Source organism: Callithrix jacchus, chromosome 9 (assembly GCF_049354715.1).
Source record: "Callithrix jacchus isolate 240 chromosome 9, calJac240_pri, whole genome shotgun sequence".
NCBI lineage: Eukaryota > Metazoa > Chordata > Mammalia > Primates > Cebidae > Callithrix > Callithrix jacchus.
This window is the reverse complement of record NC_133510.1, coordinates 63,418,379-63,443,607: the sequence shown is the minus strand read 5'-3', so window position 1 is coordinate 63,443,607 and position 25,229 is coordinate 63,418,379. Positions and strand designations below refer to the sequence as shown.

The window sequence follows — 25,229 nt, the reverse complement described above, 5'->3', positions numbered from 1 at the left end:
CCTCCTGGGTTCAGGCAATTGTCCTGCCTCAGCCTCCTGAGTAGCTGGGATTACAGGCACACACCACCATGCCCAGCTAATTTTTTGTATTTTTAATAGAGACGGGGTTTCACCACGTTGACCAGGATGGTCTCGATCTCTTGACCTCGTGATCCACCTGCTTCAGCCTCCCAAAGTGCTGGGATTACAGGTGTGAGCCACCGCGCCCGGCCTTAGTTTGGATGTTTATCCCTTCCATACCTTGTGTTGAAACTTGATCCCCAACTTTGGAGGTGAGGCCTAATGGGAGGTATTTGAGTCATGTGTGCAAATCGCTCATGAACAGATTAATGCACTTCCTGAGGAGTTGGGAAATAGTTGAGTTCTCAAGCTCTGTAAGTTCCCACAAGAGCAGGTTGTTAAAGAGAACCTGGTACCTCCCCCTCTCTCTTTTCCCTTTTGCCATGTGATCTCTGCTCCCCTTTGCTTTCCGCTATAAGTGGAAGCAGCCCAAGGCCTTTATCAGAAGCAGACGCTAGCACCATGCTTCTTGCACAGCCTGTAGAACCATGAACTAAATAAACCTCTTTTCTTTATAAATTACCCAGTCTTAGGTATTCCTTTACAGTAACACTAAATAGACTAAGACCTGTGGATATACTTTGAGTGTAGGCACACCTGAAGAAGTTTAAGCAAGAAATTGACATGTTTGGGGTTTTTCTGTTTGTTTTTGAGACAGCAGTCTCAATCTGTAACCCAGGCTGGAGTGCAGTGGCATGATCTCAGCTCACTGCAGCCTCAACGTCCTGGACTCAATGATTCTCCCACCTCAGTCTCCCAAGTAGCTGGGATTACAGCACATGCATGCCACCATGCCCAGCTAATTTTTATATTTTTAGTAGAGATGGGGTTTCACTATGTTGGCCAGGCTGGTCTCAAACTCCTGACCTCAAGTGATTCACCCATCTCGGCCTCCCAAAGTGCTGGGATCACAGACTTGAGCCACCGTGCCTGGCCAACATGCTCAGCTTTTTTTTTTTTTTGAGACAGAGTCTGTGTCAGGAGTGCAATGGCACGATCTCGGCCCACTGCAACCTCTGCCTCACAGGTTCAAGTGATCCTCCTGCCTCAGCTTCCCAAGTAGCTGGGATTATAGGCACATGCCACCACACCCGGCTAATTTTTGCATTTTTTAGTAGAAATGGGGTTTCACCATATTGGACAGGCTAGTCTCGAACTCCTGACCTTGTGATCCATCTGCCTTGGTCTCCCAAAGTGCTGGGATTATAAGCATGAGCCACTGTGCCTGACTAGTCTTCGCTTTATTTTTTTTATCATTTTTCATAAGTGATATATGAATATATTCTCATTTTAAAAGACTGAAACAACATAACTATGAGCCTCTCTTCTCACACTCCTCTTCCTATCAGTTGCTTGGTTTGTATTAATGCTTTCAGTTGCCCTTCTCTGCTATTCATTGACTCATGTATGCGTGAGATAGACAGGGCCCCTGGACTCACACAGTTTACATTCTAGTGGTAAAAACTTTCAACCCACCAATCTAAACCCTGATTATAATGCATTTTACCATTTCCCTCATGACTGGATATTTTCCCCCTGAAACAAATTGTGCTGCATTTAGCACCCTTGTAGCATGCTCTTTTTGAGCAGGGAACAAATCTCTCTCCTAGAACAGATACCTAGAAGTGGAGTTGTTGGACTGAATGGTATGTCTATTATTTGTTTTCCTAGATACTGTCATAGTGCCCTCTGGAAAGGCATTACACTACCACCAGCAGTATGTGAGAATTCTTTTTTTTTTTTTTTTTTTTTTTGAGACGGAGTTTCACTCTTGTTACCCAGGCTGGAGTGCAATGACGCGATCTCGGCTCAACGCAACCTCCGCCTCCTGGGTTCAGGCAATTCTCCTGCCTCAGCCTCCTGAGTAGCTGGGATTACAGGCATGCGCCACCATGCCCTGCTAATTTTTTGTATTTTTAGTAGAGACGGGGTTTCACCATGTTGACCAGGATGGTCTCAATCTCTTGACCTCGTGATCCACCTGCCTTGGCCTCCCAAAGTGCTGGGATTACAGGCTTGAGCCACCGCGCTCAGCCGAGAATTCTTTAACAACGACATTAAAAGAAAAGGAGCCTGCAAAAAAAAAAAAAAAAAGACTGAAAATGATTGGCCAGGCCAGAGATAGAAAAAAATCCTGGAGAGAAGAGGCTCACAAAAAGTCAAGGGAGTCTTAGCTAGCGGGAGGGAAAGGAGGAGTTTTTATTTTGGTTTTGCAAGAGGAAAAAGTTCCAGAGATCTGTTTTAAAACAGTATTAATATACTTAACACTACCAAACTGTACCCTTAAAAATGGTTAAGATGGTACATTTTTATTTTTATTTTTACAACAACAAAAAAATTGTCAAGGGGCCAGGTGCAGTGGCTCACACCTGTAATCCCAGCACTTTTGGAGGCGGATCATGAGGTCAGAGTTCAAGACCAGCCTGGCCAACATAGTGAAACCCTGTCTCTACTAAAAATACAAAAAAATTAGACAGGTGTAGAGGCAGGCGCCTGTAATCCTAGCTACTTGGGAGGCTGAGGCAGGAGAATCGATTGAAACCGGGAGGTGGAGGTTGCAGCGAGTCGAGATTGTGCCACTGCACACCAGCCCAGGCGACAGTGCGAGACTCCATCTCAGAAAAATAAAATGTCAAGGAGTGGAGAACTTACAGGAAGGAAGATAACCGCCAAAAGCTACAAACAGACATATCAGATAAAGAAAAGAAATAATTGCTGGGATGTGGGACGGTGGACACCACAGTAAAGCAGTTCCATGGAGGGCAGTTTTTGTGAAGCACTGAAAGTGAAGCTTGACTTCAGTGGCACAAAGTGAACAGGAGGTAGGATGGAGAGACAGGGACCAAGGACTCAACTCTGTCAAAAACCTGATGTTTTGGTGGGGGAGCACTCTCGAGGAGTTTATTTGGCCAGACTCAGGGTAAGGGTCCTGCACCTAGAAGAAGGTGTTGGGCCGCGTGGTGGTGAAGTGTTGGCTTCTGCTAGAGATGCCAGGACCTTGTGGGGCTGCAGGAAAAATATGGAACACTTCACAAATTTTCATATCATCCTTGCACAGGGGCCCTACTAGTCTCTTTATCATTCCAATTTTAATATATGTGACTCTGAAGCCAGCACTCAAAAGCCTAATTTCAAAGGAAGCGAAACAGAACTAGCTAGTGGGGAAAGGAAGCTGAGGAAGTGGGTTGTGTGGGGGTGTCTTTCCTTACGATGAGAAAGGCTTAAGTGTCTTTATGTACTGAGAGGAAAGCATGGGGGAAGAGGGAAAGATAAAGACAGGAGAGAATCTGGTCACTGTGGTAGCAGTAGGGAGATCTGGAATTATCTTAAACAAAAACAAGACAATTCTAAAGCAGGAAGGAAGGGAAAATGGTAAACAAGAGGTCAGAGATCAACAGAGGTCAGAGGTCCAGAGACAGGTTTTCAAAAAATCATACCAATAAACTTGTAAAAATCAGGCTGGGTGTGGTGGCTGATGCCTATAATCCCAGCACTTTGGGAGGCTGAGGCAGGCAGATCACCTGAGGTCAGGAGTTCGAGACCAGCCTGGCCAACATCATGAAACCTCATCTCTACTAAAATTACAAAAATTAGCCAGAAGTGGTAGCATGCACCTGAAATCCCAGCTACTCAGGAGGCTGAGGCAGGACAATCACTTAAACCTGGGTGGTGGAGGCTGCAGTGAGCCGAGATTGCGCCATTGCACTCCAGCCTGGGCAACAGACTAGGACTCTGTCTCCAAAAAAAAAAAACAAAAAAATAAAAAACCTTGCTGTCCTTAAAATACACCAGGTATGGAAAAATTCCAAGATATTTATACTATTAAGAGAAAAAAGCTAAGATAGGCTGGGCATGGTAACTCATGCCTGTAATCCCAGCACTTTGGGAGCCCAAGGCAGGTGGATCACTGAGGTCTGGAGTTCAAGTCCAGCCTGGCCAACATGGCAAAACCCCTTCTCTACTAAAAACAAAACAAAACAAAACAAAAACAACAACAACAATAAAACATAGCCAGCATGGTGATGTGCACCTTTAATCCCAGCTACTCAGGAGGCTGAGGCAGGAGAATCGCTTGAACCCGGGAGGCAGAGGTTGCAATGAGCTAAGATCATGCCACTGTACTCGAGCCTAGGAGACAGAGCGACACTCCATCTCAAAAAAAAAAAAAAAAAAGAAGCCAGGCATGGTGGCATGTGCTTGTATTCCCAGCTACTGGGGGGCTGAGGCAGGAGGATCACCTGAATCTGGGAGGAGTAGGTTGCAGTAAGCCAAGATCGTGCCACTATACTCCAGCCTGGGCAATAAAGCAAGACTCTGTCAGAAAGAAAGAGAGAGAAAGAGGGAGAGGGGGAGGGAGGGGGAGGGGGAGGGGGAGGGGGAGGGAGGGAGAGAGGGAGAGGGAGAGGGAGAAAGAAAGAAAGAAAGGAAAAGAAAAAAACTAAGATATAGACTAGTATATGTAAAGTACAAAAGGTCACTACCAAGACTATGAAAAACAGTATGTATGAGTGTATACTTACATATGCATGGAACTCTCCAGAAGGATAAATAGAAAACTGCCAACAGTGTTTGCTGCTAAGGAGGAGGTACAAAGAAACAAGGATAGGTGTGAATTTTTAATTTCTCTAATTAACCCTCTGTACCTTTGAAAAAGGTTTTCTGTGTGTGTGTATTCACTATTCAAGTAAGTAAACAAATCTATAATTATACTAGACTGTGACAGAATGATTTAAGATTAAAACAGAAAATAAGAATATTCACTTAGGCTGGGAGTGGTGGCTCATGCCTGTAATCCCAACACTTTGGGAGGCTGAGGTGGGCGAATCACAAGGTCAGGGGTTCAAGACCATCCTGGCTAACATGGTGAAACCTCTTCTCTACTAAAAATACAAAAACTAGATGGGCGTGGTAGCATGTGCCTATAGTACCAGCTACTCAAGAGGCTGAGGCAGGAGAATCGCTTGAACCTGGGAGGGCAGAGGTTGCAGTGAGCGGAGATCATGCCATTGTATTCCAGCCTGGGTGACAGAGCAAGACTCCATGTAAAAAAAAAAATTAGCTGTGCATGGTGGCAGACACCTGTAATCCCAGATACTCGGGAGGCTGAGGCAGGATAATTGCTTGAACCCAGGAGGCAGAGGTTGCAGTGAGCTGAGATCACACCATTACACTCCAGCCTAGGCAACAGAGCAAGACTTTGTCTCAAAAAAAAAAAGAATATTCACTAACTGTTTCATACACTATACAGTCATATATGTCACACAACACATACACATGTAACATGTACTGTGGCAATGTCTGGGAAAAATATGTACTCTTGTCAGAAAAAGTTGATCAAATTAAATCATAACAAAAACCACAAACTGTCCTAAAATATATATATATATATATACCCTTCTACCTAGCAATTTTACTTCCAGGAACTTATGTTAAGGAAATAAACAAGGATGCAAAAAGAATTGTACTAAACTGTTTAAGCACTGTTTGTCATAGCAAAAAAAATCTATCCAGTAGAATTCCTTACATCCATAAAATGCAACATCATGTCACACCAATATGACCTAGATATATTTATTTATTGATTATGTATTTAAATTATTTGTGCTGGGTACATTGGCTCACACCTATAATCTCAGCACTTTGTGGGGCCAAGGCAGGAAGATCACTTGAGGCCAGGAGTTCAAGGGTACAGTGAGCTATGACTGCACTACTACACTCCAGCCTGGGTGACAGACTGAGATCCTGTCTCTAAATAAACTGTTTTAATATATTTGTTATATAGAAATAAAAATTATTTATACTTACAGATGCTATTGTGCTATTTTTTTTTTAAGAGACAGGGTCTCACTCTGTTGCCCAGGCTGGAGTACAGTGGTACAATCACAGCTTACTGCAGCCTTGATTCTACATATATAATTAAATAATAATGAAGCGAGCATTTATTGAGCCTTACTATATGGCAGGCAGTATTTTAAGCATTTTTTGCCTATTAATTCATCTAATCCTTACAACAGCTCCAAGGTTGGGACTATAATTATTCACATTTTACAGATGAGTAACAGAGGTACAAAGGTTAAAAAGCTTTTCCAGAATCATATAGCTAACAAGTGGTAGAGCCAGATTCAAACCCAGACAGACTGGCTGCTAAGCCCAAGCTTTTAACTGCTTGGCTAAATTGCTTTTCAAACTGAAATAAACAAGTTGCAATTACAGTATGTATAGTATGCATCCATTTTTATCAAAATAACTTGGGCCAGGCACTGTGGCTCATGCCTGTAAAACACTTTGGGAGACCAAAGTGGGAGGATCACAAGGTCAAGAGATCGAGACCAGCCTGCCCAACATGGTGAAACCCAATCTCTACTAAAAATACAAAAATAAGCTGGGTGTGATGGCATGCACCTGTAAGTACCATCTACTCGGGAGGCTGAGGCAGGAAAATCGCTTGAACCCAGGAGGCAGAGGTTGCAGTGAGCTGAGATGGCTCCACTGCATTCCAGCCTGGGTGACAGACTGAGACTCCATCTCAACAATAATAATAATAATTATAAATAACTTAACAAAGAAAAATAAACGTAGCGTATACATTTTAAAAATCTAGGGCCGGGGCTGGGTGCAGTGACTCATGCCTGTAATCCCAGCACTTTGGGAGCACAAGGCGAGGAGATCACCTGATGTCAGGAGATCAAGACCAGCCTGGCCAACATGGTGAAACCCCGTCTCTACTAAAAATACAAAAAATTAGCTGGGCGCGGTGGCAGGCACCTGTAATCTCAGCTACTTGGGAGGCTGAGGCAGAAGAATCGCTTGAACCTGGGAGGCAGAGGTTGCAGTGAGCTGATATCACACCATTATACTCCAGCCTGGGTAACAGAGCAAAACTCCATCTCAGAAAAAAAACAAAACAAAAAACTAAGGCCAGGCACGGTGGCTCACACCTGTAATCCCAGCACTTTGGGAGGCTAATACGGGCAGATCACCAAGGTTGAGAGTTCAAGACCAGCCTGACCAACATGGAGAAACCCCATATCTACTGAAAAAAAATACAAAATTAGCCAGACGTGGTGGCTCACGCCTATAATCCCAGCACTTTGGGAGGCTGAGGCGGGTGGATCACGAGGTCAAGAGATCAAGACCATTCTGGTCAACAAAGTGAAACACCGTCTCTACTAAAAATAACAAAAATTAGCTGGGCATGGTGGCACGCGCCTGTAGTCCCAGCTACTCGGGAGGCTGAGGCAGGAGAATTGCTTGAACCCAGGAGGCGGAGGTTGCGGTGAGCCGAGATCGCGCCATTGCACTCCAGTCTGGGTAACAAGAGCGAAATTCCGTCTCAAAAAAAAAAAAAAAAAAAAAGAAAAAAAGAAAAAAATATATATATACAATGAAGCACAGTACAAGCACTAGGTCTATTTTTCTTTCCTCAGCCTCCCAAAGTGCTGGGATTATAGGCGTGAGCCACCGCACCCGGCCTATTGTCTACATTACCTCATAGCAACAAGGAGAAGAGATCAATGGTTTGTTTTTTATTTTTGAGACAGTCTCACTCTGTCATCCAGGCTGGAGTATAAATGCACGATCATGGCTCATTGCAGCCTTCACCTCCTGGATTAAAGCTGTTCTCCTGCCTTAGCCTCCCAAGTAGCTGGGATTACAGTTGCCTACCACTGTGCCCAGCTATTTTTTGTATATATATATTTTTGAGAAGGAGTCTTGCTCTGTTGCCCAGGCTGGAGTGCAATGGTGCGATCTCGGCTCACTGCAACCTCCGCCTTCTGGGTTCAAGCGATTCTCCTGCCTCAGCCTCCCGAGTAGCTGGGACTACAGGCACGCGCCACCATGCCCAGCTAATTCTTGTATTTTTAGTAGAGACGGGGTTTCACCTTTTTGACCAGGATGGTCTCGATCTCTTAACCTCATGATCCACCCGCCTCGGCCTCCCAAAGTGCTGGGATTATAGGCGTTAGCCACCACGCCTGGCCCTCTTTTTTTTTGAGACAGAGTTTCGCTATTGTTACCCAGGCTGGAGTGCTATGGCGCAATCTCGGCTCACCGCAACCTCTGCCTCCTGGGTTCAGGCAGTTCTCCTGCCTCAGCCTGCTGAGTAGCTGGGATTACAGGCACGCACCACCATGCCCAGCTAATTTTTTGTACATTTAGTAGAGACGGGGTTTCACCATGTTGACCAGTATGGGCTCGATCTCTTGACCTCGTGATCCACCCGCCTCGGCCTCCCAAAGTGCTGGGATTACAGGCTTGAGCCACCGCGCCCGGCCCAAGAGATGCGGTCTTGCCATGTTTCCAGGCTGGTTTTGAGCTACTGGGGTCAAGTGATCCTCCCACCTCAGCCTCCCAAAAGTACTGGGATATAGGCATGAGCTACCGTGCCCAGTCGTCTTTTCATTTTAAAGCAATGCTAATAATATTGTCTTCAGGAGAAACACAAATTCTGAAAATTTTTCTTAATGGGATTTCAGGAGATCCCACGTTCTCCAAAATAAACAGCAAAGAACTTGCCTGAGTTGGTGCAGAGATGGCCACAGAGTATAGGAATCAACCCATCAAGTTAGGAGCTGTAAGGTTCCCACCATAAAGTCATGGTTCACAAAACTGCAGAGACGCTAAGCAATGTTATTCCTAAATCTAAACCACTCTTTATCTGCCTGGAGGTTCTCCTGCTTTATCCACCTTTCTATAACTGTACCCTTACAGGGATGTGGACTTAAGAATTAAGGGAAAATAAGTGTGTGGAGGCAGCCCCTAGTCTGGGGAACCTGTGACCAGGGCCAGGTCTCATCCCATACCCTTTTATTTAAAGAAAGAAAGAAAAGAATTAAGGGAACATTTAGATTTGTAATCCGGTTAAGGTATTGTCTATTTGTCATCCATGGGAAGCAAATGTTGACATGGTCATATGCAACCTTGGAAGTCAGCTACAGACTAGGCTGCCTTGCCCTGCCCCCAGGCAGACAATCTAAATCTGTCAGGTTAGGTTTACTTGACTATTCCTTCTAATCTCTGGGACTCTTAACATTGTGGTGGGTTGTCATAGGGAAAGGTTATCATTCCGAGATACCTCACAAGAATTCAGCTGCTCACTGCCCTGGGGCAAAAGCCCTTAGTAAAACTGAAACCACAGGGACCTCAAGAGTCATAGCCAGTGACCACAGCCACTGGAAGCAGTTTCTTGGATATTCTCCTTGGATGGACAGGAAAAGGCCTTGGAAGGTTTTACTCAAACTGGGGAGCTGAAATGAAGTAGCACTGAAGTGTCCCTTGAGGCCTTACAGGACTTCTGTCAACCTCCCTTATCTGACCATCCTAAACCCAAAAGGAAAACTGCATTCCCTGCCTCCTTTTCCATAGTCCAGATCCAAAACAGGTAACTACATTGCTTTACCTCATCTGTGCCACACTGGGATATCTCTCTTTCTTTCCGGTCAGCATTATAATTGACTTAATTTTTATTAAGGAATACAAGAGCCTTATCAGACCCCTTTCTATGCCCCTTTAACTTACTGTTGGGGTTGTTTTCTCTGGTCTCCCACCAGAGAAAGCTAGGAATTCACATTTTTCCTAAAGGACATTTATCCTCACTTATTCAGGATTTCTTGAACCCGTAAGCATAGATGAAACCATGCACATTCATTCATGCACACGTTTAGAGAACCATTACAGAAGTTACTCTAGCCAGGCGCGGCAGCTCATACCTGTAATCCTAGCACTTTGGGACCCTGAGGCAGGCGGATCATGAGGTCAGGATATCAAGACCAGCCTGGCCAACATGGTGAAACCCCACATCTCTACTAAAATACAAAATATTAGCTGGGCATGTTGGCACGTGCCTGTAGTCTCAGCTACTTGGGAGGCTGAGGCAGAAGAATCACTTGAACCTGGGAGATGGAAACCGCAGTGAGCCAAGATTGAGCCACTGCACTCCAGCCTAGTGACAGAGGGAGACTCCATCTCGATAAATAAATAAATAAATAAATAAATAAATAAATAAATAAATTAGATAAATTAATGGGTAATAATGTTATAAAAGGTGACCGGGCTTTCTTTTCTTCTTTTTTTTTTTTTTTTTTTTGAGACAGAGTCTTGCTCTGTCTCAGGCTGGAGTACGATGGTGAGATCTTGGCTCACTGCCATCTCTGCCTCACAGGTTCAAGTAATTATCCTGCCTCAGCCTCCCGAGTAGCTGGGACATCAGGCGTATGCCACCACACCCGGCTAATTTTTGTATTTTTTAGTAGAGACGGGGTTTCACCATGTCGACCAGGATGCTCTCAATCTCTTAACCTCATGATGTGCCCGTCTTGGCCTCCCAAAGTGCTGGGATTACAGGCGTGAGGCACTGCACCCGGCTAAGGTGTCCTGGCGGTAACACTACTGACCTTGCTTCTTCAAGCAGCTCTTCACTTTTTTTTTTGAGATGGAGTCCTGCTCTGTCTCCAGGCTGGAGTGCAGTGGCACGATACTGCAATCTCCAACTGCCTAGTTCAAGCGATTCTCCTGCCTCAGCCTCCCGAGTAGCTGGGATTATGGGCGCCCCCCCCTCCACCATGCCCAGCTAGTTTTTGAATTTTTGGTAGAGACGGGGTTTCACCATGTTGACTAGGATGGTCTCAATCTCCTGACCTCGTGATCCACCCGCCTCAGCCTCCTAAAGTGCTGAGATTACAGGCGTGAGCCACCGCGCCGGCCAGCTCTTGACTTTTAAGTGAAGGGAGTGATCATTTTTACTTAAGCAATGCAACTCTTAGACTGTAATCACTTCCTCTCTTCAGGACTCAAGTTTCCTCACTTGTGAGATGAGAGGTTCTAAAGTTCTAATTCCAGAATGCTGTGGTTCATACCGGATTAAACATATGGGGATTTTAAAGTTAGGTCTTTTAGTTTTAATTTATTTGATTTACAAAAAAATCCAGAAGGCATATAATTCTTCAAGAGTTCATCTAATGTCTAAAAAGAGGTCTGCCAGGCATCAAAGGCCAGCAACGACCTCCCAGTTGGTCACCAGCTCCAAGCACTATTTGTGTGGTTACCCCAAGCTTCATTATCTTAAATACATAATCCCCTTGTCAGTAGAGACATAAAGAAAAAAACACATGGGCCAGGCGTGGTGGCTCACGCCTGTAATCCCAGCACTTTGGGAGGCTGAGGCAGGTGGATCACCTGAGGTTGAGGGTTCAAGACCAACCTGACCAACATGGAGAAACCCCATCACTATTAAAACTACAAAAACTGGCCAGGTGTGGTGGTGCATGCCTGCAATCCCAGCTACTTGGGAGGCTTAGACAGGAGAATCACCTGAACCCAGGAGGCAGAGGTTGCAGTGAGCCAAGATCATGCCATTGCACTCTAGCCTGGGCGCCACAGCAAAACTGTTTCAAAAAAAAAAAAAGAAACACACACATAATCCTTGTCCTCCAACTAAGGTGTAGGGTCGAACCCAATCACTACATAGGATAAAAAACACATAAAAAGAGGTAAATGTATTAAGCAAATTATTAACAAGTTAATAATTAATGTAAGTCATAAATATGCCAAAAAGAACAGACGGTATAGACTAATTACAGAAAGCTTTCTGCAAAAAGGAGTTTTAAAAACTGGGCTTTCAAGGCCAGAAGGAATCCCAAGTGACAAAGAGGGTGAAGCCTGGAATAGGATTCTGAAGCAAAGCTCTTTACCTTCCAAGCGCTGGGGGCAGGTTCCCTGTTCACAAGGCTCCAACCCCCTGATGCCTCCACTCAGAGCCACTGAAGAGATTCTCCCAGTAACCCATCTTGTTGGCTATTCTCCAACTGAGTCTTCCTTCCCAGTAACAAGCTCCATCGCCCAGGGGATCAATGTGATGTCACAATCAGGAGAACTCTAGTAATGGGAACAAGGAAGAGAAAGAAGAGTCAGTAGAACTACCTCCACTTGGCAGGGAGACTGGAAAGACAAATCTGGCAGTTGGCTGGGGAGGATGAGATAATTCCATTAAGCACTACAGTTTTTCAGTGCTAGGCAAGACTACCTTCTAAGGAGGGAGCTCACTGGCCAGAGAAGCGCACACATAGGGTCCAGTAGATCTGGGAGGGGGAAAGAAAAGGACAAGAGGAAGAGTGGAGAAGAACTGTTGGAGATTTAAGATTCTTTTATTCAGTGCACATAACTACAAGTAATAATGATTCCAAATCTGTGGCTACAAAATGCATCAATCCATAATACCTTATGTGTACAGTACAATGCTTTAATGCAGGGGTCCCCAACCCCCCAGGTGGACTAGTACCAGACTGTGGTCTGCTAGGAACCGATCACACAGCAGGAGGTAAGCAGGAAACGAGCAAGCATTAAGGCCTAGGCTCTATCTCCTGTCCTATCAGCAGTGGCATTTGATTCTCATAGGAGCACAAACCTTACTGTGAACTGCCCATGCAAGGGATCTAGGTTGCATACCCGCTATGAGAATCTGATGCCTGATGATCTGAGGTGGAACAGTTTCATCCCGAAACCATCCTCTCGCTCACCATCTGTGGAAAAACTGTCTTCCAAAAAAGGTTGGGGATTGCTGCTTTAATATTAATTTTAAAAAAAAAGAAAAAGAAAAAGAAAAAAAAATTAGTTTCCAAAGTGCTTCCACATAATTATTATTTTTTTCTTTTTTTGAGACGGAGTCTTGCTCTGTCACCTAGGCTGGAGTGCAGTGGCGTGATCTTGGCTCACTGCAGCCTGTGCCTCCTGGGTTCAAGTGACTCTCCTACCTCAGCCTCCTGAGTAGCTGAGATTACAGGCAACCGCCACCATACTCGGCTAATTTTTTTTTTTTTTTTTGAGATGGAGTTTCACTCTTGTTGCCCAGGCTGGAGTGCAGTGGCACAATCTTGGCTCACCATAACCTCCGCCTCCCAGATTCAAGCAATTCTCCTGTCTCAGCCTCCTGAGTAGCTGGGATTACAGGCGCCCGCCACCACACCAGGCTAATTTTGTATTTTTAGTACAGACGGGGTTTCTCCATGTTGGACAGGCTGGTTTCGAACTCCCGACCTCAGGTGATCTGCCCACTTCGGCCTCCCAAAGTGCTGGAATTACAGGAGTAAGCCACCGCATCTGGCCTAATTTTCGCATTTTTAGTAGAGACAGGGTTTCACCATGTTGGCCAGGCTGGTCTCAAACTCTTGACCTCAGGTGATCTGCCCACCTCAGCCTCCCAAAGTTCTGGGTTTACAGGCGTGAGCCACTGCAGCCCACATAAATTATTGTTATTTTTCGAGACAGGGTCTTGCTGTATTGCTCAGGCTGGAGTACAATGGTATGATCAGAGCTCACTGCAGCCTCCCTTCCCAGGCTCCAGGAATCCTCCCACCTCAGTCTCCCAAATAGCTGGGACTACAGGCGCACGCCACCCTGCCTGGCTAATTTTTGTATTTTTGGTAGAAATGGGGTTTTGCCATGTGGCCCAGGCTGGTCTTGAACTCCTGGGCAGGTTCCAGCAATCTTCCCACCTCAGCCTCCCAAACTGCCTGGATTACAGGCACCAGCCACTGCACCCACCCCCAAATGTACAAATTTAAACAAGTCAAGTAACCCTTCTGTAGTTTTGTTTCTTCAACTGTCAAGTAGGGAAAATGATACCTGCCTTATATATTAATATAAGACATTACATATATATATATGTGTGTGTGTGTATGTGTGTGTGTGTTTAGATAGAGCCTTGCTCTTTCACCCAGAAGGGAATGCAGTGATGTGATCTCCTCGGCTCACTGCAACCTCCACCTCCCAGGTTCAAGCTATTCTCCTGCCTCAGCCTCCTGAGTAGCTGGAATCACAGGCCCATGTTACCATGCCAAGCTAATTTTTTTTTTTTTTTTTTTTTGAGCCTGAGTCTCACTCTGTCACCCAGGCTAGAGTGCAGTGGCGTGATCTCAGCTCACTGCAACCTTTACTTCCTGGGTTCAAGCGATTCTTCTGCCTCAGTCTCCCAAGTAGCTGGAACTATAGGTGCACACCACCACACCCGGCTAATTTTTTGAATTTTTAGTAGAGATGAGTTTCACCTTGTTAGGATGGTCTCAATCTCCTAACCTAATTTTTATATTTTTAGTAGAGACAGAGTTTCAACAGGTTGGCTGGGCTGGTCTCAAATTCCTGGCCTTATGTGATCCACCCACCTTGACCTCCCAGAGTCCTGGGATTACAGGTGTGAGCCACTGAGCCCCACCTAATATAAGGTGTGTATGTGTGTATACACATACATACACATACACATACACACACACACACACACACCTTATACATACTGTCCTGTAAATCAAGTGAAATAATAAATATGGAAGGAGGCTGGACACAGTGGCTCACACCTGTAATCCCAATACTTTGGGAGGTTGAGGTGGATGGATCACTTGAGTCCAGGAGTTCGAGACCAGCCTGGGCAACATAGTGAAACCTTGTCTCTACAAAAAATACAAACATTAGTCAGGCATGGTGGCGTAAGCGCTTGTAGTCCCAGCTACTGAGGAGGCTGAAGCAGTAAGATCACCTGAGCCCAGGAGGCAGAGGTTGCAGTGAGCAGAGATTGCACCACTGCACACCAGCCTGGGTGACAGAGTGAGACCCCGTCTCAAAAATAAATAAATAAATACATAAACATGAAAGGATACTGAATACTGTCATCCTCAAGTGAGATATTATTTGTAACAACAGAATGCAAAATAAGGGCGGGTGCAGTGGCTCACACCTGAAATCCTCGCACTTTGGGAGGCCAAGGTGGGTTGATCACCTGAGGTGATGGTTTTTGTTTTTTGGAGATGGAGTCTCACCCTGACGCCCAGGCTGGAGTGCAGTGGCGCAATCTCGGCTCATGGCAACCTCTGCCTCCTGGGTTCAAGCAATTCTCCTGCCTCAGCCTCCTGAGTAGCTGGGACTACAGGTGCATACAGCCACACCTGGCTAATTTTTCATATTTTTAGTAGAGATGGGGTTTCACTGTGTTGCCCAGCTAGTCTCAAACTCCTGAGCTCAGACAACCCACCCGCTTCGGCCTCCCAAATTGCTAGTATTATAGGCATGAGCCACTGCGCCTGGCCGAGGTCAGGGGTTTGAGATCAGCCTGGCCGACATGGTGAAACCCCATCTCTACTAAAAATACAAAAAATTAGCTGGGCATGGTGGCGGGTGCCTGTAATCCCAGCTACTCGGGAGGCTGAGGCAGGAGAATCGCCTGAGCCCAGGAGAAGGAGGTTGCAGTGAGCTGAGATCGTGCCACTATACTCCAGCCTGGGCAAGAGTGAGACTCAATCTCAAAAAACAAAAAAAGGCAAAATAAATAAATTTAAAGTACTGAGAGTCGGAGAGGAAATGCTTAAAAGAAGATTGTTCCTTCTTTTTACTAGAAGGTAGGCCTAGCCACAGGTGGGCTGGACATGCAAGGTAGTAACATTGCATTACTCACATTCCCTACCACGAATCCACCCCATTCTTATTTGGGGCAAAACTATCAGCCAACAACACTCTCAGCCTCTTGCCCTATTGTCAGACTCTAAAACCACTCTTAGAAAGGGCTAACACTATCACGGGCCAGTCCCCAAGAACAGTGGCCTCATTAACAACCCCACTTGTTATTAGGTGAAAGGAAGTTTCTGAATGGGGAGGGAGTCTGTCAATTCCTCAAGAAAAACGCCCTTAACCCTCTTAGCTTTCTGCTCTTCCTCTGGCCCCCTCCTTCCCACTCCCCAATTTCCCAAAGTCCTGGGTTTGGGAAGGCCTTCCAGTGTGTGGTGTGTGAAGCCTATCAGAGGGCCAGGCTGCAAACTAAGCGCAGGGATGTGAAGAATGTGAGATTTCTTCATGGAGGGCTAGGAGGGGGAGAGGAACGGGGAAGGAATGAGAGGACAAGGCTGCCAAAGACAAGACATGGGAGAGGAGCCAAGCTATGGCGCTTCGAGGGCGGGGGTTTAGGTTCCACCGCCCCTGCCCAGGCTAGCCCCCGGAATGCTCCCTTCCTCCCCTTCTGGTCCGTCAATCATTGCCCATTTAAACACTACGTTGTTCCTCTAGGTCCGCAGCTGCCGGTCCTCCAGCTAGCCCCGGCCCCCTCCCGCACTTCTCAAAGCTCCCCTATTCCAATGGACCTTCCCCAACAACCCAATCTCCAGAGCCCCTTTCTCACCTCCCAACTCCTCGCCAGTGCTGCTTCCTTCCCCCATTTTCGTCTTTACCAACATCCCTCCTCCTGAACCCCAGTATTTCAACCCCCTGCCCCAATACCCCTGGGACATCACCTCCTCCCCTCCCACACCCTCTTTTAGGTGGAAGATCGCGCAGGCGCAGTACGCACCGCCCTGGACACTCCGCACCCTGGCCCAGTTGGAGCTCAGGCCGCAGCGGCCACAGGTCTGCCCTGATGCCGGGTCCCAGCCTTTCCCGGGAAGGGAAGGGAAAGGGGAAAGAGGGGAAAGAAGTCTCCGACCACTCGTCGCCGTCTCTGGCGGATCCTTTGCCCCGCCCACCGCTGCTACGCAACCCGGCGGAAGCTCGTCACCAAACCCCGCCTCTTTGTTTAACTCCTTCCCTACGCGGGCAGCCACGAGCGACCTACGAGGAGAGACGAAGGCTAGCCAGGCCTCCGCTCTAGACAGGAAGTCTTTGTGGTCTCTGTCAGGACTATATAGCCATTTGGGAGGAAGAACTCTGTGTTCTTCCCGACAAGAACGGGTGGGTCTGGCCGGCCACGCTTCGCTTTGGAAGGATCACGTGACTTGTGTCCCAGAGCTGACGCGGATTGGTGGGAGATCATTGCGGAGAGGCTGGTCTGCAGCGTGACCGGCTGTGGGTCCAGCCCCTCTCCCTTTTCCAGAGCCCTGGTCGGCATCCCAGAGCCTCGTGACCCCTTGACGCCTGTCATGGGAATGGATATTGCAGTTAACAAGGCGGTTGCGGGGTGGGGAGTGAGGGAATCCGACTGCAAAGCTTAGATCCGGGGTGCTCAATGGGTTGTCTGCCTCTCTCCCAGGCGCACTCTTCCCATATCCACGATGTCTCCTCGATCACTTGAGGAGTTCCCTGAAACACCTAAGAAGGAAGGGAGAGAAAATTTCCCTCTTCCTGAGTTGGAGTTTGATTTCCTTAGCTTACAACACCATGGTGTTGGGGTGTGGGTGGTAGAGAACCTGGGATCCAAGGGAAGTCAATGTGGAGCCTAAAGAGCTCCATGAAAAGATAAGGGATTCATTAGGCAAACCAAGGCATTACAATTACATTATCTCTTAGGCTAATCTGGTATTAAATAGTATGGCATTTATTTTGGACATTGGCTAAGCAATGTTAGTGCACATTGATACACATACCCACACACACCCACATATCTCTATGTAATTTGTTTACACACAACAATACAGAACTAGCTATCTTTTGTGGACAATTTGACAGGTCCCAAAAGGAACTGAAGTTTCAAGCCTTTTTTCTGCCATCCTCTAGAGGGGACTCAGATCAAGTAAGATAAAAGTAGTATGGCCGGGTGCAGTGGCTCACGCTTGTAATCCCAACACTTTGGGAGGCCGAGGTTGGCGTATCGCTTGAAGTCAGAGTTCGATACCAGCCTGGGCAACATGGCAAAACTCCGTCTTTACAAAAAAATATAAAAATTAGCCGAGAGTGGTGGGACGCACTGTAGTCTCAGCTACTAGGGAGGCTGTGGTGGGAGGATCGCTCGAGCAAGGGAGGCAGAGGTTGCAGTGAGTCAAGATTGTACCACTGCACTCCAGCCTCGGCTACACAGCGAGGCTGTTTCCAAAAAAAAGAGGGACTAACAAGTATTTCTCTCTATGCTGCAGGTTCCATTTCTTCCAAGAAAGGTGAGCCTGCCTTTTGTCTCTGGTGTAAGTGCCACTTTTCCCAGAGACCTTGACCAAGCTGGGTAGTGCATTAAAGATGAAAACCCCAAATCAGGAATAAATATAAAAGAGCAAATAAAAAAGGAGGAAACCGTGTGTGCCTACTGTGTGCAAGGCACTGCTTTTTAACTTCCGTTTTCTCATCTGTAAGATGGAATTACATATTTTTGTCTCTTTTTGCCTTTTTCTGGAGAATGGGGTCTCGCTATATTGCCCAGGCAGGTCTGGACTCCTGGGCTCATGCTATCCTCCAGCCTCTATACCTCCCTAAGAGCTGGGATTACAAGCGTGAGCCACCGCGCCTGACGGAATTAAATATGTTTAAATCGTCGAGAAAAGAAGTGAAGCATTGAGCCAGGATTCAAACTTTTGTCCGCCAGATTCCGAAGCCCTTGCTCCTTTTCCCCTGGTATCACTCTTTGGAAAGAAACATCTTAGAGTCTAAGAGCATTCTCCCCAGCCATGTTTCGGAAAATTGGGGCCCTCTGCGCCCACTAGTGGTGAATCTTTCCCCCTGTAGAGCCAACTATCTCCGAGGCTCCTTTAATACCTGAAATTCGCCCCCTTCGCGGCGCACGAGTCTCGGATCCCGATTGGCTGGGCAAGGCAGGCGGCACGACGCAGGGCGCTCCCGGGCGGTGCTGATTGGCCGGAGAAGGCCAGCCTGGGGAAACTTCCGGGAATGTCCGCACCCCGGCGTTCCACCGGGCAGCTTCCGGCGGCAGCAGAGCCTGTGGCTCCCCCTGCGGGCTGCTCAGCGGCGTGCACAGTCCTGACGGCTGGCTGGGTGGGTGGTGGGCTACGGGTGGGGGAGGGGATGGACCGAGTCCCGGGTTGTCGGGATGAGGGTTCGGGAAGGTCTGGCCAGTAAGATTCTACTCCCTGGCTCTGCACCGGGTTCCCTACCCCTGTCAACGTCGGCTCCGCCACTTCAGAGCATGAGACTAAAAGAGCATCCCGGCAAGGGTCCTTCCAGCCCCAAAGCAGCCTGTCCAGAGATCCCCAAATCCTGATCTTGACGTTGGAGGCCTCCGGAGATGTTCTTTTAAAATCTTTTAGAAGGGTTAGAGGGGTTGAGGCTGCCTGACCCCAGCCTAATGTGGTAGGTAGGCCTTGGGAAGTGGAGCATGGGGGCAAAGGATCCAAGCGTTGAGCCTTCATCCCCTATTCCCCATCCAGTGGGGTGCCGAGGCTCGGGCAGCATGACGACGGAGACCTTTGTGAAGGATATCAAGCCCGGGCTCAAGAATCTGAACCTTATCTTCATTGTGCTGGAGACAGGTGTCTATACTGGGGTGGCAGGTTCGCGGGATGGGGGTAGGGGGCAGGAGGGGAAGAACGCTGTTTGCGTTCTTAACTTGGTGTGGGGATGGCAAGGCGAGCCACAAGACACTCCTCACTCCCAGTCTCTCTCTTCGACCTTGGGACAGAAAGCTGCAGTCTGGTATAGGGTAGATAGAAGTCTTGCCAGATCTAGACCTCCTGTGCCACATGTGCCTCTTTCCACACAGGGCCCTCTCCATGGTGCTGGCCTCTGAACTACACCCCCCCGCCCCCCCCACACACACCTTCCATAATTCCAGCCCCTTATGCCTCAGGGATTTGGGCTTTGCCCTGTTTGTACACCTTTCCCCTCATCCCACCAATATCCACGTCTCATTCTTCTGACAACTACCACCCCATTTATTTGATCGTCCTCCCACCTCGATTTATCTGTTCCGTTCAGGCCGAGTGACCAAGACAAAGGACGGGCATGAGGTTCGGACCTGCAAAGTGGCGGACAAAACAGGCAGCATCAATATCTCCGTCTGGGACGATGTCGGCAATCTGATTCAGCCTGGGGACATTATCCGGCTCACCAAAGGGTAAGCCAGGTGATAACTTCTAGCCTTCCAAAGGCAACAACAATCAAGAGTGACCCCACTCTTGTAACAGTCCCTGTAACGCTTCTTTACTCTGAATTTTGCTTTTTTCGCCCCCATAGGTATGCTTCAGTTTTCAAAGGTTGTCTGACACTGTATACTGGCCGTGGGGGTGATCTGCAGAAGATTGGAGAGTAAGTGTGGTCTTGGGGATTGGGATGAAGAAGCACCAGCACAAGGAGGAAAGTTGAGGTTTGCGGTAGCACAGGCTGTGCAGTCCAAGCCCTATTTCTGGATTTTTTTTTTTTTTTTTGAGACACAGTCTCTGACCTCCTGGGGTCAGCTGAACCTTCTACCTCAGCCTCCCAAGTAGCTGAGATTACAGGCATGCTTCACCACACCTTGCTAAATTTTTTGTATTTTTTGTAGAGACGAGGTTTCACCATGTTGCCCAGGCTAGTCTTGAACTCCTGGGCTCAAGTGATCCTCCTGCCTCTGCCTCCCAAAGTGCTAGGATTACAGGTGTGAGTGACCATACCCAACCTATCTGGATTTTTCTGAGGCCTGCAGCAATGGCCCAGAGGATGAATCCAAGGCTTTAGCTGCTTTCTTCCCTTACAGATTCTGTATGGTTTATTCTGAGGTTCCTAACTTCAGTGAACCAAACCCAGAGTACAGCACCCAGCAGGCACCCAACAAGGCGGTGAGTCCTGTGGCTACAATGGTGGGAAAGGAGGGCAGATCAAGACAAGAAGCATGGGAGGGAGCAGGATCTGAATATGTAATCTGTACCTTCAGGTGCAAAATGACAGCAACCCTTCAGCTTCCCAGCCTACCACTGGACCTCCAGCTGCTTCTCCAGGTAAATCTGTTTTCTTCCATCCACTGGTCCTCCTAGCTTCCCCACTCTCCTCAGCCTAGAAAGATGCATTTCCCAGGCCAGTCGCGGTGGCTCACACCTATAATCCCAGCACTTTGGGAGGCCGAGTCGGGTCGATCACGAGGTCAAGCGATCGAGACCATCCTGGTCAACAAGGTGAAACTCTGTCTCTGCTAAAAATACAAAAAATTAGCTGGGCATGGTGGCGTGTGCCTGTAATCCCAGCTACTCAGGAGACTGAGGCAGGAAAATTGCCTGAACCCAGGAGGTGGAGGTTGCAGTGAGCCGAGATCGTGCCATTGCACTCCAGCTGGGGTAACAAGAGTGAAACTCCATCTCAAAAAAAAAACAAAAAACAAAAATTAGCTGGGCATGGTGGCGCGTGCCTGTAATCCCAGCTACCCGGGAGGCTGAGGCAGGAGAATTGCTTGAACCCAGGAGGCGGAGGTTGCGGTGAGCCGAGATCCTGCCATTGCACTCCAGTCTGGGTAACAACAGCGGAACACTGTCTCAAAAAAAAAAAGAAAGAAAGAAAGATGCATTTCCCTCATCCCTTTTCCAAATATCTCTTTTCTCAGTATATCCGCCTTCACTCAATTCTCCCAGCCCCTCTTTTTTTTTTTTTTTTTTTGAGACAAAGTCTCGTGCTTGTCGCTCAGGCTGGAGTGTAATGGCATGATCTTGGCTCACTGCAACCCCTGCCTTGCAGTTTCAAGCGATTCACCTGCCTCAGCCTCCCAAGTAGCTGGGATTACAGACATGCGCCACCACACTTGGGTAATTCTTGTGGTTTTAGTAGAGATGGGGTTTCACCATGTTGGCTAGGCTGGTCTGGAACTCCTGAGCTCAGGCAATCTGCCTGCCTTGGCCTCCCAAAGTGCTGAGATTATAGGCATGAGCCACTGTGCCTGGCTTTTTTTTTTTTTTTTTTTTTTGAGAAGGAGTCTCATTCTGTCACCCAAGCTGGAATACAATGGCATGATCTCAGCTCACTGCAACCTCTGCCTCCTGGGTTCAAGCGATTCTCATGCCTCAGCCTCCCTAATACCTGGGATTACAAGCATGTGCCACCATGCCCGGCTAATTTTCTTTTTTATTATTATTATAATTTTTTTTTTAATGGGGTTTCACCATGTTGGTTAGGCTGGTCTTGAATTCCCAACCTCAGGTGATCTGCCCGCCTTGGCCTCCAAAGTTCCTGGATTACAAGCGTGAGCCACCATGCCTGCCCTAATTTTCTATTTTTAAAAGAGATGGAGTTTCACCATGTTGGCCAGGCTGATCTCGAACTCTTGACCTCAAGTGATCTGCCCACCTTGGCCTCCCAAAGTCCTGGGATTAACAGGCATGAATCACCATGCCCAGTACACCCTTTTTTGATACCTTTTGTAAGTGCCTATAGAGAAAAATTTGGGAACCTTTTTTTTTCTTCTTTTTTCGACAGAGGCTAGCTCTGTCACCCAGGCTGGGGTTCGGTGGTGTGATCTCGGCTCACTGAAACCTCTGCCTCCCAGATTCAAGAGATTCTCCTGCCTCAGCCTCCTGAGTAGCCACAACACCTGGCCAATTTTTTGTATTTTTAGCAGAGATAGGGTTTCACCATGTTAGCCAGGCTGGTCTCAAAACTCCTGACCTCAGGTGATCTACCTGCCTCAGCCTCCCAATGTGCTGGGATTATAGATGTGAGCCACCACAGCTGGCCTGGGAACCTATTTCAATCACGATAGACCTTGGGTACCCTTTTGCCACTGTCACTCAAAGGTGAAAAAGAACAGCTTTTCCACATGTAACAAAGGAATATTAGGGGCAAAGAGACTTAAATATATCTTTTTTTTTTTTTAATACAGAGTTTCACTGTTTTGGAGTTTCACTGTGTTGCCCAGGCTGGAGTGCACTGTCAAGATCTCCCTCACTGCAGCCTCCACCTCCTGGGTTCAAGTGATTCTCTGGCCTTCTGAGTATCTGGGATTATAGGTACATGCCACCACGCCTGGCTTTTTTTTTTTTTTTTTTTTCCACTGAGATGGAGTTTTTGCTTTTGTTGCCCAGGCTAGAGTGCAGTAGCATGATCTTGGCTCACTGCAACCTCCACCTCTCAGGTTCAAGCGATTCTCCTGCTTCAGCCTCCGAGTAGCTGGGATTAGAGGTACCCGCCACCATGCCCAGCTAAATTGTTGTTTTTTTAGTAGACAGCGTTTCACCATGTTGGCCAGGCTGGTCTCGAACTCCTGATCCACCCGCCTCACCTTCCCAAAGTGCTGGGATTATAGGCATGAGCCACCTCACCTGGCCTAGGTTTTATATTTTTAGTAGAGACAGAGTTTCACCATGCTGGCCAGGCTGGTCGGGAACTCCTGACCTCAGGTGATCTTCCCACCTTGGCCTCCCAAAGTGCTGGGATTACAGGCATGAGCCACCACACCTGGCCAAATGTATCTTATTAAAAATATTTTTTTGCTGGGAAGCTGAGACAGGAAAATTGCTTGAACCTAGGAGGCAGATGTTGCAGTGAGCCAAGATTGAGCCACTGTACTCCAGCCTGGGCGACAGAGCAAGAGTCCACCTCAAAAGAAAAAAAAAAGAAAGAAAATCTAAGCCAGATGCAGTGGTGCACACCCATTGTCCTAGCTACTCGAGAGGCTGAAGCAGGATTGCTTGAGCCAGGAGTTTGAGGCTGCATGAGCCATGATCACACCACTGCATTCCAGCCTGGGAGACAAAGTGAGACCTCATCTCTAAAACAGTAAAAATTAAAAAATAAAAATATATATGCAAAAAAAATGTGACTTATTACCTTTGGCAGGTAAGATTATGTATAATAATCTTATCTTTTCACTTACGCGTTTATGTATATATATATATATATATATATATATTTTTTTTTTTTTTCTTTGAGACAAAGTCTTGTTCTGTCATCTAGGCTGGAGTGCAGTGGCATGATCTTGGCTCACTGCAACCTCCACCTCCCGGGTTCAAGTGATTCTTCTGCCCCAGCTTCCTGAGTAGCTGGGATTATAGGCATGCGCCACCACACCCAGCTAATTTTTGTATTTTTAGTAGAGATGGGGTTTCACTATTTGGCCAGGCTGTTCTCAAACTTCTGACCTCATGATCCACCTACCTCAGCCTCCCAAAGTGCTGGGATGAGTCACTGCGCCTGACCACTTATCTATGTTTTCTAAAATGAACAGTATCATTGTGGTACACATATACACACCTTTTTTTTTTTAAAGTGCCTCATATTTTAACACAGATACTTCAGGCCTTTCCCCTTGTCATGCTTCTTCAGTTTTACAATCACTTTTGGTAAAGGGGCATTTTTGTCATAGGTCCTTGAACCTAGAACTAAACATCTAATTAGGTCTAATTCTCAATAAGACAGATAAATACAAGAGAAAATATCATACCAAGGTTCATGTAGCAACTTCCAAAATGATCGTGTGAGTCTTCTCTCTGGAGCTTGGTTCATATTGGCAGCCCACTGTATATTGCATTTGGTCCACTTGGCCTTAAGGTGCAGTTGTGCATGGTGAAGACTGTGCCACTCTTTAGGGCATGGAGGCAGGTCTTTGGATGGAACCCTCTTCTATGTCAACTAATTCCTTTGTTTCTTCTCCAACAACTAGCCTCTGAGAGCCAGAACGGGAATGGACTGAGTGCCCCATCAGGTCCCGGTGGTGGCCCGCATCCCCCTCATACTCCCTCCCACCCGCCCAGCACCCGAATCACTCGAAGCCAGCCCAACCACACACCTGCAGGCCCGCCTGGCCCTTCCAGCAACGCTGTTAGTAACGGCAAAGAAACCCGGAGGAGCAGCAAGAGATAGCATGACATTCTTCCTTCCTGCCACCAACCACATTCCAAGTGTCTGCTGGAGAGCAAGATAGCCTTCTGCTGGCTGGCTGGTGTAGCAGTATTTTAGCCACTGAACTTCAGTGGAGGGGTGGTGAGCAGTGCCCTTATCAACCCTAATCTTGTACTCCCCTATTGTCCAGCTGAACTACCTGTCCCCTGGGAATCAGGACCCTCCACCTGCTTTCTTTCCTCTTTAGAAATGGCAGTTACCAGCCGGGCACGGTGGCTCACGCCTGTAATCTCAACATTTTGGGAGGTTGAGGCAGGCGGATCACCTGAGGTCGGGAGTTCGAGACCAGCCTGACTAACATGAAGAAACCCCATCTCTACTAAAAATGCAAAATTAGCTGGGCGTGGTAGCTCATGCCTATAGTCCCAGCTACTCAGGAGGCTGAGGCAGGAGAACCACTTGAACCCGGGAGGTGGAGGTTGCAGTGAGCTGAGCTTGTGCCATTGCACTCCAGCCTGGGCAACAAGAGTGAAACTACATCTCAAAAAACAAAAAGAAAAGAAAAGAAATGGCAGTTACCATCTATTTCTTCTGTGTGAGACATGGGGGTCTAACTGAAATCTCTCTTTCCTAATAAATGTTACCACTCTACTCTGTATTGAACTCCTTTGCTTTTTGTGGGAAAAGGAAGAAGTTAGCAACTAGGCATTTGGGAAGGTGGGGTGTCTCTAGAAGGGAGATAGGTT

The 25,229-nt window shown here is 47.2% G+C and overlaps 2 protein-coding genes and 1 non-coding gene across 33 annotated transcripts in view; 1 reads left to right on the top strand and 2 right to left on the bottom strand.

Moving 5' to 3' along the window:
• Window positions 1-16,557, bottom strand: part of RNF41 (ring finger protein 41) — a 33,759-nt gene extending 17,202 nt beyond the window's left edge. For 3 of the 29 annotated variants that reach the window (XM_078336401.1, XM_035256441.3, XM_035256437.3), the window contains exons 1-3: window positions 16,382-16,557; window positions 12,505-12,616; window positions 11,751-11,934 (exon numbers count right to left, since the gene is read on the bottom strand). The gene's annotated coding sequence lies outside the window, so the exon portion shown is untranslated. Of the gene's footprint in view, window positions 1-4,580; window positions 4,636-11,750; window positions 11,935-12,082; window positions 12,138-12,504; window positions 12,620-16,213 lie in introns of all 29 variants that reach the window. The other 26 variants (XM_035256434.3, XM_035256435.3, XM_017976139.4 and 23 more) reach the window with 13 other exon arrangements.
• Window positions 3,074-3,177, bottom strand: LOC118144606 (U6 spliceosomal RNA). Its single transcript, XR_004729372.1, has one exon. It is a non-coding gene; the product is annotated as a U6 spliceosomal RNA (small nuclear RNA).
• Window positions 16,558-16,593: 36 nt separating the features above from the next.
• NABP2 (nucleic acid binding protein 2) lies at window positions 16,594-25,134 on the top strand. Of its 3 annotated transcripts, XM_054238425.2 has the most exons (8): window positions 16,594-16,758; window positions 17,877-17,897; window positions 19,116-19,217; window positions 19,663-19,801; window positions 19,921-19,992; window positions 20,420-20,501; window positions 20,597-20,660; window positions 24,305-25,134. In XM_054238425.2, the coding sequence occupies exons 3-8, from the start codon at window positions 19,139-19,141 to the stop codon at window positions 24,502-24,504; spliced, it is 636 nt and encodes a 211-aa protein (XP_054094400.1). In that variant the 5' UTR covers window positions 16,594-16,758; window positions 17,877-17,897; window positions 19,116-19,138; the 3' UTR covers window positions 24,505-25,134. The 3 variants fall into 3 exon arrangements, with proteins under 3 accessions (XP_054094400.1, XP_054094399.1, XP_009002232.1); XM_054238424.2 differs by lacking the exon at window positions 17,877-17,897; XM_009003984.5 differs by lacking the exons at window positions 16,594-16,758; window positions 17,877-17,897 and adding an exon at window positions 18,670-18,723.
• Window positions 25,135-25,229: the final 95 nt, after the last annotated feature.